Here is a 12,554-nt window from a genome sequence, read left to right as displayed (position 1 = left end):
GCCCCTGAGAAAAGACAGGTCTGGAAAATCTCGCACCCCAGAAACCACCCAAAACATCATGCTCCATTTGAGCAGAGAGGAGGGGAAATACCTATGGAGAAAGGAACGCCCCTTTTAGACGCCCAGTAATCACTCACTCTGCAGTTCACCTGCCAGAATGTAGCTAGCTACATGCTGATAAAGAGGGGAAGAGGTCAAAGGAGAATTCCTAAGAGAAACGCAGGCACAGTACGTATAGATTTGACTGTTATACAACCTTCCTGGGGCGGCGGGAATGAGCAATGCAGCCTTTAGGCAGAATTACAGCCAACACCCGGCCCACACATGCGCACCAACTATAGTAATGGAGGGTCCCACAAGCCTGGGATGGGAACTAGGCAGGGAAAAGGCAAGGACTTAAGGCAGGAGCTGGAAAACGAGATAAAAAAGGCTGAGACTTAACACAGAGGTGAGAGCTTCAAGAAAAAATTGGACATCATAAAAACCCAACGCAGAACTCTTGGGCTCATTCTCTTTCAGCAGCCCGCTGTGCCTCGGTTTTTGGAGTGTACTGTCCCTTTAAATAAACATTGTTACTGCGACCCTGCTGTTTTCCCTGCAGGATCAGCCCCTGTACTTTTTTTTTTTTTTTCTTACAATGAGCTCTTTGCTCCCTATTTCCCTTCAATAAAGCTCTCTGCTATCTATGAACTGTCTCTTGGCCAACATCTTTCTCCCAAGACAACTAAGCACTGAGGATTCCTGCATCTGCTGGTAAGGAACCCATCCACAAAACTTAGTAAACCCCAGAAAACAGAATAACCAGGTAACAGACAAAATGTTGCCTTTGCGCCAAGCAATTATTAAACCGTATGAGCCTAAACCAACCTTCACTTTGGCAGTAGCTGTTAGAAGTACATAATCCGGCAGCTCCATGGCATCTCGCTTCTGGTGCTGTGCCTCAGCCCCAATCAGAAGGTTGAAATGAGTGGCCAAATGTCTTCGCAGCAAAGTCTTATTGGGTGGGATGTTCAATAACTGAGCCATTGTTTCCACATTAAAACGAGGCTCTAGAACCTGTTAAAAAAAATAAGCTTGTCAAAAGTCACCACAAATCATACATGTTTGTATTGTGCTTTATAATTTGCAAAGCTCTTTCTCTTAGATTATCTCCAATGATCCTCTCAACAGCCTGGTGAGGTAGACACAGTATGGACTTTGATCTTTAATTTACATATCTGTTCTCCATTTTGCCCAAGTTAGTGAGTGATACAGCTGGTCCTGAAATCCAGGCTTCAGGCATCCCAATAGTAGGGCTCTGCCTCTCTGGGGTGCTGTCTATGGCAGCCAACTCCTTATGCAACATCAATGTGCAGAAATACAATCTGCATCCTTGCAGGGGTTTTCAAACACGATCATACGAGAGAAAGCAGCTACATGTTATTCAACGTGAAAGAGGACAATAAAAGAAGCGGCTTTAAATTCAATCTAGAGTTATAAGACATCAATACAAATACTCTGAAAGTAAAGATTTACTAGAAATAGGGCAGGAGGGTTGAGTCAGATGACTTTAGGATTATGATGAGCAAAAATTGATAATATCCTACTCACTAGACTAAAGGAAGCAAAGTAAGTCAATTTTAAATTAAATCAAAACTTTACCATGAGCCCACCATGGACACCACTGCCTCTGAGATTGGGGGCATATTCTGCCAAGTCCACGGAGCGCAGCCACTCCATCACTCGATGGTTAGTCCACTTCTGAACTTCTGATGGGGCGATGGTATTCTATGGGAACACACAACCAGGATCCTAAATATTAAATTGCATTTTCTGTCTAAACAGTCTGCTCCATGGAGTACAGTTACTCAACATCCCACTAAATGCAAAAAGAAAGGGAAAAATTCTCTTTTAAAGAATTTCTGTCATAGCTTGAGTTTCAAGCTTTCTTATATACTAATAAAGCATTGCTTTAGGAAAGGAAGTCTTTTTTTTTTTTTTTTTTTGAGACAGGGTCTAACTCTCTTACCCAGGCTGGAGTTGCAGTGGTGTAATCAGGGCTCACCACAGTCTCCATCTCCCAGGCTCAGGCGGCTCCTCCTACCTCAGCCTCCTTAGTAGCTGGGACCACCAGCATGCACCCACCATGCCTGGCTAATGTATTATTATTATTATTTTTGTAGAGACAGGGTCTCCCTATGTTGCCCAAGCTGGTCTCGATCTCCTGGGCTCAAGTGATTCTTCTGCCTTGGCCTCCCAAAGTGCTGGGATTATAGGCATTGGCCACTATACTTGGCCAGAAAAGGAAGTCTTTATAGTGATATTTATCTGTGTGGATTAGGGAGTCAGGAAAAAAAAATACACCCAAGAAAAGGAAGAAGCATAACTGAAAAAGAACCCTTGGCTTTAGTTACACAAGTGGAACCATGATGGAGAGAAAAGGAAGGAATACAGAAAAAGCCTAAAAAGTAAATGAGGCTGGATTTTAAGGCTTTTCCTGCAGGCTCCAAGAAAAATGGCTCTTAGTTTCGACACATGGACAGTCCCATGCCTGGGAAGTGCATGCTTATAAACCTCAATCTTAAAACGCTACCTCATCAGATGGCCGCCTCCGTAGACAGTTTGGTTCAAAGTTATTGATCCTCAGGACCTGGATGGCCCTTTTGATACTGAGATGGTGAAGCACACTCACAACCTTCAAAGAGAGTAAGTCATCCTGCAAAAAAGAACAAAAGGAGGAGCTCACTGTGCTGGCCTGTAGCAGGAGAACTTTCTTAGGGAATCTCAGAAAACTGGAGTAAAAGGAGAAGAGCCCTCAAACCAATATGCCCCAAGGGCTTGTCAGAACCCACTTTCCCATTTGGAACAAAATCTTCCTCCAAACCCCAAATTAGTATTTTTTGCCAATGAAGCTGACTTCCACCTGTTTCTCTCTCTTCCAGATGCTCTGAGATCTGTAGAACCTCAGGGCTCTGAAAAACACAGTTTGAAAAGCACTTGCTGGATCACTACAAAAGGTGATCTGCTTTGACTTGATCTGCACATACTACAAACAGGGAATTTATTTGTTTCCTCTTTAGTTTTGAGAACTTTATCTGTGGATAAAGTACTTAGGCATTGGCTAAACTGCCCTCTCTATTTCCTTTCAGCAGGTAGCGAAGAGCAAACAATGCTCATTGGTGAACATGATCAAGAGTTGGCTTTCTTTTTTCTTTTTCTTTTTTTTTTTTTTTTGAGACGGAGTCTCACTCTGTCGCCCAGGCTGGAGTGCAGTGGCGCGATCTAGGCTCACTGCAAGCTCCGCCTCCCGGGTTCACGCCATTCTCTTGCCTCAGCCTCTCTGAGTAGCTGGGACTACAGGCGCCCGCCGCCGCGCCCGGCTAATTTTTTGTATTTTTAGTAGAGACGAGGTTTCACCGTGGTCTCGATCTCCTGACCTCGTGATCTGCCTGCCTCGGCCTCCCAAAGTGCTGGGATTACAAGCGTGGGCCACCGCGCCCAGCCGGCTTTCTTTTTTCATCTTTTTTTTTTTGGAGAGACAGGGTCTCACTATATTGCCCAGGCTCAAGCCTAGGCTCAAGCAGTCCCCCGGCCTCAGCCTCCCAAAAAGCTGGGATTACAGGCATGAGGCACCGCTCCTAGCAAGGCTTGGTTTTCTGAACTAAGGCACATCATAAGTTTTGGGGAAAATCAGAACAGTGCTCTTGTTATACTATTCCCTGACCTTAATAATTCTCTAGTTCTAAATTATTTTTTAGTAAGGACCTGTCTGCTATTGAATAGCTCTAGATTATTATGGTTTATCTAGCAGATATTGTGAACAATTTTGGCAAAACTATATCAATAGGTGCAAAGATTTTGGTCAGAGTTAAGGAGAGAAGAAAAATGAAGTTATAAGTATCACATATCTATATTACCAATCAACCCCTTCAAGGAAGAATTTTCACCAGTCTGTGGCTCTTGGGAATATTTTCAAATATACCAAACACACCAAAACAAATTTTTCAAACAAAATTTCAGAAGAAGGTGATATTGGGGGCAGTGTGAAGATAAGCACCAGTCTACTTCCAAACGCACCCAGAAAATAAACAAGGAAAACATCCATTTTAGACACACCTTTCTGATAAAACATTTCTCATGAAAGAAAGAAAAAAATATAATCTACTACAGAGATATTTAATAAAAATATTAATCAGTTTAAATCCTTGAGGCTACTAACTGGGCAAAAATGATTTCCTGAAGTTTTTCTGGAGCAATTCCTTAAAAGCAGTGTCTTAAGACATGTTAGAAAGAGTACTTATTTTAATCTAGGATGGAGACACCCATTCCAAACGTTTCAATGTGGGCTCTTTTCATCTAACTAGTCTGTCAGCTTAAAAAAATATCTGAATGCACAATGTTTACAGTGTGATTAAAATGTTAATTATTTTTGAAATTCTTTATACTTTGAAGGATTTTAAAAAGAAACAGTTTTATTTTATATCAAAACAGACTTTCTGGGCGATTTTCTTCCTAATTTTGGATTTTTAAAAACTTTTTATTTTAAAATAATTTTAAATTTGTGGAGGAGTTGCCAAAGATAGAATAGAATTCTGTATACCTTTCACTCAGCTTCCTCTAATGTTAACATCTTACATAATATGATTACATTCTTCAAAACTGAGAAATTAATGTACAATTGACTAAATTGCAGACTTCATTCACATTTCACCAGTTTGTCCAGTAAGGTCCTCCTTCTGTTCCAGGATCTAATGCACATTAAAACACATATTTTGTGACTTAGGACTTCTGGGGTCAAATTTTCCAGGGTCATTTACTCTTTTATAGCCATTTCACAGATGCTTCTTGCGATTTAAAGCTTGAATTTGTTCACATTCTCAGGGGGAACGTACTCACACTTAGATAGGGAGGCAAATATTTACTGGAAGTGTTCTAGCCATAATCGTGAGCTATTAAAAGCAGGGATCTTGAAACAGCTTGAGTTCAAACTCTCTATGACTTTCTTTTGCTAACTGTGGAAACTTGGTTACCAAGTTACCCAATCTCTGGATTCCTCCCTTTATACATGTAAAAAAGTAGGGATAATAATAGTATTATAATACTATAGATACACAGAGTATGTGTGTGTGTGTGTGTGTATATGGATACACATACACATATATACAAACATACATATATGTGTATATGTGTGTATATATATACATATTCTATGTATCTACAGTATTATATGTGTGTATAATACTATGTATATATAGTATTATATAATTATATAGTATATATGTGAACAAATTCAAGCTTTAAATCACAAGCAGCATATGTGAAATGGCTATAAAAGAGTAAATGACCCTGGAAAATTTGACCCCAGAAGTCCTAAGTCACAAAATGTGTGTTTTAATGTAGTGCCCTAGATTAGATCCTGGAACAGAAGGAGGACCTTACTGGAAAAACTGGTGAAGTGTGAATAAAGTCTTCAGTTTAGTTGATTGTATTAACATCTACGTTAATTTCTTAATTTTGATGAATGTAATCATGATTATGTAAGATGTTAACATTAGAGGAAGCTGAGTGAAAGGTATACAGAATTCTATCTTTGGCAACTCCTCTGTAAATCTAAAATTATTTTAAAATAAAAAGTTCTAAAAACTTTTTAATATATATTATATACAATATAATAATATTAGTAATATTAACTAAAAGGGTTATTGAGAATCCAGTATTAATATGAGCAAAATGCTTAAAAGGATGTTTGACACATAGTAAATGTGCAACATACTACACATATTAGTATTATTTCATGCAGGTTTACATGATGTGCCCATCAAGGTAAGGGGCTTGGGTTCAATGATAGAGAAGAAAAATCCATGAACTGAACTCCAAAGTTTTTTGATATTGAGAAATGCCTACTTAAGTTGGCTGTTTAAAACTTGCTACTTACTTGAAAAAGATCATACTTAGGGTAGTTAGGTCTATAGCCTACTTCACAAAAAGCTGTTTAAATAAAAGAATTTTAGGCTGGGCACAGTGGCTCACGCCTGTAATCCCAGCACTTTGGGAGGCCGAGGCAGATGGATCTCCTGAGGTCAGAAGTTCCAGATCAGCCTGGCCAAGATGGCAAAAACTCCACCTCCACCAAAAATACAAAAATTAGCCAGGAGCAGTGGTGTGCACCTGTAATCCCTGCTACTTGGGCGGCTGAGGCAGGAGAATCACTTGAACCCAGGAGGTGGAGGTTGCCGTGAGCCGAGATTGTGACACTGCACTCCAGCCTGGGCAACAGAGTGAGACTCTGTCTCCAAAATAAATAAATAAATAAATAAAGAATTTTAAGTAGAACATGGCCGGGCTCGGTGGCTCACGCCTGTAATCCCAGCACTTTGGGAGGCCAAGAAGGGTGGATAACGAGGTCAGGAGATCGAGACCATCCTGGCTAACACGGTGAAACCCCGTCTCTATTAAAAATACAAAAAATTAGCTAGGCGTGGTGGCGGGTGCCTGTAGTCCCAGCTACTCAGGAGGCTGAGGCAGGAGAATGGCGTGAACCCAGGAGAGGGAGGTTGCAGTGAGTCGAGATCACACCACTGCACTCCAGCCTGGGCAACAGAGCGAGACTGTCTCAAAATAAAATAAAATAAAATAAAAATAAAAATAAAAATAAAAATAAAAATAAATAAAGAGAATTTTAAGTAGAACATTATTAGTGTTATGGAACCTAAAACAAGGTTCTCCAGGAATCCATCTTTCCCACTGCTGTAAAGCAGGGAATAGTCCTACACATTGGTTGGAGGTCTAGAAATGTACAATAATGAAGGAACCAGAGTGGAAGTCCAGCCTTCCTCCCTCCTCCTTTAACCCCAGTAACTCCTGCTGTAGCAGAACTGGGCTGAAGTGAGACGGGTGATACGGTTTCAGGTAACAGTTGTCCAGAGTGGAAAGGTAGGGAGAAGACAAGTCCTTGAAGATGTCAGGTCAAAAGGGTGGCTCTTCCAAATGGTCATTGCACATAGAAACCCGTAACTTAGAGATAGCTTGGGCTTAAAAATTCTACATTCTATTTAAAAAATATATTTAGGCTGGGCGTGTTGACTCATGCCTATAATCCCAGCACTTTGGGAGGCCGAGGCAGGCAGGTCACTTGAGGTCAGGAGTTTGAGACCAGCTGGCCAACATGGCGAAACTCTGTCTCTACTAAAAATACAAAAAAATTAGCTGGGTATGGTGGCGTGAGCCTGTAGTCCCAGCTACTCGGGAGGCTGAGGCAGGAGAATGGCTTGAACCTGGGAGGTAGAGGTTACAGTGAGCTGAGATTGCACCATTGCACTCCAGCCTGGGTGACAGAGCGAGACTCCATCTCAAAAAAAATAATAAAAAAAAAATCTTTATGAGATATAATTTGCATACCATAAAATGTACCCATTCAAAGTGTACACTTCAGTGTTTGCATTGTTGAATGTATTACATATAAAATCAACCTTCTGGAGAGCTTAGTTTAAATTAGGCTTCACTTAGCTTAAATTGGGGTTTCAAATTATCCCAGGCCTGTTCAATCACAATCACCAAATGCTACAACTTCAACTTCATGGGAAATATGCCTGCCACTCTCAAGTTCAAGCAACAGCTTCAAACTCTGGTGGAATCACTGAAAACACTGTGTTTGGCTTACTCAATTTCTGTGTTTTTCAGAGAAAAAAAGTTTTCCTCCCCCAAACCCCAGGAGTGAGTCACTTACAACAGTCATGTAATGTAGCATTCGACCATCAACCCGTCCGTCATCAAACTGGGTCTTATATTGAGGGAGGCCAATATCATCCAACCATCCTAAAAGAGAGAGGCCAGTGTTGCTACCATGCCACAAAACATCTGTTCTTGTGATTAAAAAGAAAAAGCAACTATGTATGTAATTATTTCATTTTGTTAGAATAAAAACTTCTTACTAGTGACCCAGTTGAAATCCAGCTTCCCATGATTAGTTTCTTCTTCAGATCCCAGGGCTTGGAGTGCCAGCTGGAGTTTCTTTCGATGAAGTGAATGCTTGATTCCAAGTTCCTGAAACAATAAGCATTGACTTTATAATTCTATCTGTATAGGCTGGGTGCCACTGGCAAAGGATGCAAATTTCTCCAAAATGAAGCTAGCATTAAAGACCCAATTCAATACTAAATTACAATCCTAACTTGGGCTAGTAAAGTGTTGCTGAACACGAGGTCCCTGAAAAGCCAAGACCACCACAATTATCTCAGGGGTGTGTTAGGCATTCCCTAGTGACTCATTTTCTTTGTAAGCTAGGAACTGTAGCATGCATAAAAAGAATTTGACTCTTATTTTGTACAAAATATTAAATAATTGGGAAGAAATGTTAAATAATTGGGAAGAAATGTTAAATAATTAGACATAAATTGTAGGGTGCTTTTTTTTTCCTTTTGCAAAGTGAAGTTAATTGCATATCTTACACTGAGAAAATAGGCCAATGATAAAGCCATACAATGATTTCGAGAAATATGAACTTAATTATGCTTATGTAATTATTTTTCATTAAAATGCCCAGTGGCTTAAGTGTTCCATAAGGAATAATCAAGACCAAGTCCTCCCAAGACCACCAGAAAAAATATGCATGAAGCAATTGAAAACCCAAACTTCTGTTTAGAGAGTTTTTACTGGCTTCACTCATGGCCCTTTCTGGACTATAAAACAACCCTACATTCATACAGTCTTCTTCTCAGTATCCATTGTGTGAACAAAACAGAGAAGCAGTCACCTTCTCTAGATCTTGTTGAGAAGCCTGCAAAAGCGTTTGGCCAGATGCAATCCAGTGCTTGCCAGAATTCAGGTACGAGCCCAAGCCCTGTTCCATCAGCCAATTGCAAACCTGCTCCTTGGTCCACTTGGCAAATGGCATATCCAAGTCACTACAGGAAAATGAGTAATTGCATGAAAAATAATCCAAAGCCAATCCTGTGGCTTATCATTAGTTTTAAACAACTATACATTCAATAGACATGGAAATTCCCTGGTGATACACATTTGACCATGAAAAGCTTAATTTTTAGTATACATTGGAGGAACAACTGGTTGAAAGTTATCTTCTAAGACCACTGTCTTCATTTCAAATAAAACCACAGAAGGTTTAATGTGATAGAGCAAGAACAAGTGCTACAGAAAAAGACTAAATTGGACAAACACAAGTCACTGTATCAGTTTCAACCAATGTTGTTTGAAGATTGGATTCCCAAACAGGAAAGAAACTTAAGTCTAATTTGAACTAACTTTAGCAGAACTATGGTTTATTTCCATATGGTAACCAATGAGAAGAGGGCAATATGTTGTCACTGAGTGTAGGAAACAATCAAAGCAAAATTCCCGTTTCCTTTTACTTAGATACATGAATAGTGTTCTTGTTCCGGGGTGGGGGCAGGGTGCGGAGGGGAAGATGAATGGTTTTTTTTAAATAGCACAGAGAGCTCTACTGTGTTCAAAGACAACATATGGCAAATGAAGTTGTTTGGTATTTGAAGAAGGCCAAAGAGAGTTTCCTCCTTGATGTAACCTATGTCCAGTGTTCCACCTGTATGGGAGGGGCTATATTTAAAGGGTTTCTAGTCAGTCTATTATACTGTTAAAAGATTTGGTATCAATGCCTTGTACTTTATGTTTGGCAACCCCACCCTTTTATGCACAGTGAGTCAATGTAGTAGTTCTAAGCCAGCCCTAAACTTTGGTAAGAGTGTCGGAGCAGTTCTTAGAATCTTAATGGATAAAATATGATATAGTCCTGATAAATATAAGGATTCTGAGAGCATTTTTGTCTTTAAGTGCTTTCATAGATTCTCTTATATACTAATGTTTCTTGAGTAGTTATTATCTGCCAGATATTTACACATATTAACTTATTTAACCTTCACGATCAGCTTTTGGGGTAGGTACTAATTATGATGATGAGAAGACTGAGGCACAGAGTGTGGAAGCTGTTGCTCAAGGTCACCCAGCTGGTAGAAAGTGGTAAGGCCAGAAAGTAAATCCAAGTGGTCTGATTCTAGAACATAATCTCAATCACTATGCTATCCCATCTTTCCAAAGCTGTGCTTTAGAGTACTTATAATTACCATCTATGTAAAATTTAAGTCTGAAAGCCATTCTCACACAGATGCTGCTGACACTTTAGCTCTGGCCTCTCCCCTAGTTCGCACAGCCCTCACCTTCTGTATGTTCATCAACCATTGACAAATTGCATTGCTCTAAAGATGATGGCCCCTTTCACTAGGCACAGCATTAAGCAATGACTTTGTTTGACCCAATGGCAGTACTAATACTGCAGGACTCATGAGGCTATGATGCTTGGTAGAGATGCAAAAGTCTATCAGTTGGCTCTTCTTACCTGTTAGACTGTCCCAAGTCTCGAGACCAACCCAGTCGGGGCCCCGCGGTTGCCCTTGTCCCTCCCCTTTTGAATTCAGGCTCAGACATGTCATCTGGGTTGAATGTAGTTGATTGACTTCTCCTAAGTCTGAAGAAGACATAACACGCGTGGCCAGTATTAGACCTGAGGAGGCCTTAGACTTGTTAATCAGAACATTTTTAACTAGTACACCTACTGGAACTAATCCTCTTTGTGTCGTTAACATAGACATTTAAATTTAAACTTTAACTAAGACCCAATGAGTTAATAAATCCCACATCACAATCCAAACTTCCTTCCATAAGAGGAATACAAAGGCCTTACAAAGTCCATACCCATTTCCAGCCACTTTTAAGCAACATGTAAGACAGGGCCCACTCCACTTGTTCACTGCTTTACTTACTTTCCAAAGAGTTTCATGATACCTCTGGATTTCTTTTTGGAATCTGGAGATGGAGGCGGTATCTGGAAGGGACTGTTCCTCTGTGAATCTTTTGGCCGAGAAGAAGCACCAACCAGATCTAGGTGCTCTGCTGTCTCTTTTTCTGTTTCAGCTACTCCAAGAGCAGAATACAGACAATGAATTTTAAAATATGGAATGAGCATGATGTTAATCTTCTTGGTTCTAGAACTGTTAAGAATTCTTCTGTTGGTCTATAAATCAGTGATTTACAAACAGCACCTTGTAAATATTAGAAATGGAACACACATATATGTTCTGCTCCATAGTTTACTGTGTGTAAAGTTAATAAAATTACAAGCCCGTTGGAGATTAAAAGAGTGTGATAGGATTGCCACATTCTTTCCTTGAGTGATTTGAATTCATAATGGAATTATTCCCAATCTTTTCATAGCATGTGGTACTGCTGATTACCTGCTACATCCTTCAAAATCATATCCTTTCGCTTCTTGACATGACCACTCTCCTACATCTGTCATCTGATAGTGTCTTTGCTGTAGCACCCCTGCTTTTTTTTCTTCCCCCATGCCACTTTAAGATTATGTTCTAAGTGCCCTCTAGAGGATCAAAATCTCTGGGCCTAATCTCTCTCTCCAGGCCCTGTATCTAAATGCCTGTGATATTCCCAATTCAGTGTGTCGGGACATCTGGGACTTCACAAACTCATCCAATTTCCCCGAGAGTCTTTTTCTCTCTTTAAATTTTTTTTTTGAGACAGAGTCTCGCTCTGTTTCCCAGGCTGGAGTGCAGTGGCACGATCTCGGCTTACTGCAACCTCCGCCTACTGGGTTCAAGCAATTCTCTGCCTCAGTGTCCCAGGTAGCTGGGATTACAGGCACCCACCACCACGCCTGGCTAATTTTTGTATTTTTAGTAGAGATGGGGTTTCACCATCTTGGCCAGGCTGGTCTTGAACTCCTGACCACGTGATCCACCCACCTCGGCCTCCCAAAGTGCTGGGATTACAGGCGTGAGCCACCGCGCCCGGCCTCCTCTCTTAAATGGTCTTATTTGATATTTGGTTACTATTAACTAATATTGTCCCTGTTACTCTAGCTCAGACTCTATGTCATTTTCCTTTTACTCCTTCTCCTTTGGCATTTACATCAAATCAGTTACCCAGTTCAAGCAAATATTTATTTATGAAATGTATTCCAATCTATTAAATCCTAAGCACTGAGAGAAGAATGAACTGGATATGCCTAATTTTTCTTTTGACATAAAGTAAGTGCCTGTTGATTTTACCTTAAAAGAATCACATCCACAGTTGCCACTCTCAGATCTCCAAGCATTAACTATTTCAGTTCTTTTAGCTGTCCCTTAGTGGACAATCCCATAGCAAACACAAGGGCTACTGCTGGCTTCAGTGTGAGATTTTAAACTTTATAAAAGAAAGTAAAGGTTGTACTAAAATCACAAGAACAGTGTTTCAGCAAGATCTATGAGTTGCAGAAAGTTGATTTTTCTACAAAGCAGAGCTGTGATTATAGGTTATAATAAGCGGCATTTACCTCTTAGCATTAACAAAACAGTTCTTCTAAGAAAGATGCAAAAAAAAACCTATTTGAAAATAGTTGTCTGAATAGATCAGTGTATTTTATGCATCCAGTGTTCATTCTAGACATTTATATCTATAGAGAGAGAAGTCCCGTTTGCTGGTCCATGTGAATAGATAGGTGGATATCTATACAAGGTAACAGCACCTTTTGGAAAAACCCAAAGGAA

General features: G+C 40.1%; 1 protein-coding gene across 16 annotated transcripts in view; it reads right to left on the bottom strand.

The window, feature by feature from the left end:
- The window catches only part of LOC129483216 (liprin-beta-1), a 179,389-nt gene that overhangs the window by 4,721 nt on the left and 162,114 nt on the right, over nucleotides 1-12,554 (bottom strand). For all 16 annotated transcript variants that reach the window (XM_063640301.1, XM_063640315.1, XM_055280280.2 and 13 more), the window contains 8 exons: nucleotides 10,773-10,923; nucleotides 10,349-10,477; nucleotides 8,732-8,882; nucleotides 7,911-8,022; nucleotides 7,706-7,794; nucleotides 2,573-2,695; nucleotides 1,642-1,767; nucleotides 868-1,056 (listed from right to left, as the gene is read on the bottom strand). In XM_063640301.1, coding sequence (XP_063496371.1) covers nucleotides 868-1,056; nucleotides 1,642-1,767; nucleotides 2,573-2,695; nucleotides 7,706-7,794; nucleotides 7,911-8,022; nucleotides 8,732-8,882; nucleotides 10,349-10,477; nucleotides 10,773-10,923 — 1,070 coding nt within the window. The remainder of the gene's footprint in view (nucleotides 1-867; nucleotides 1,057-1,641; nucleotides 1,768-2,572; nucleotides 2,696-7,705; nucleotides 7,795-7,910; nucleotides 8,023-8,731; nucleotides 8,883-10,348; nucleotides 10,478-10,772; nucleotides 10,924-12,554) is intronic.

This window comes from Symphalangus syndactylus, chromosome 5, assembly GCF_028878055.3.
Source record: "Symphalangus syndactylus isolate Jambi chromosome 5, NHGRI_mSymSyn1-v2.1_pri, whole genome shotgun sequence".
Taxonomy (NCBI): Eukaryota; Metazoa; Chordata; class Mammalia; order Primates; family Hylobatidae; genus Symphalangus; species Symphalangus syndactylus.
This window is presented reverse-complemented; position numbering and strand designations above follow the sequence as displayed.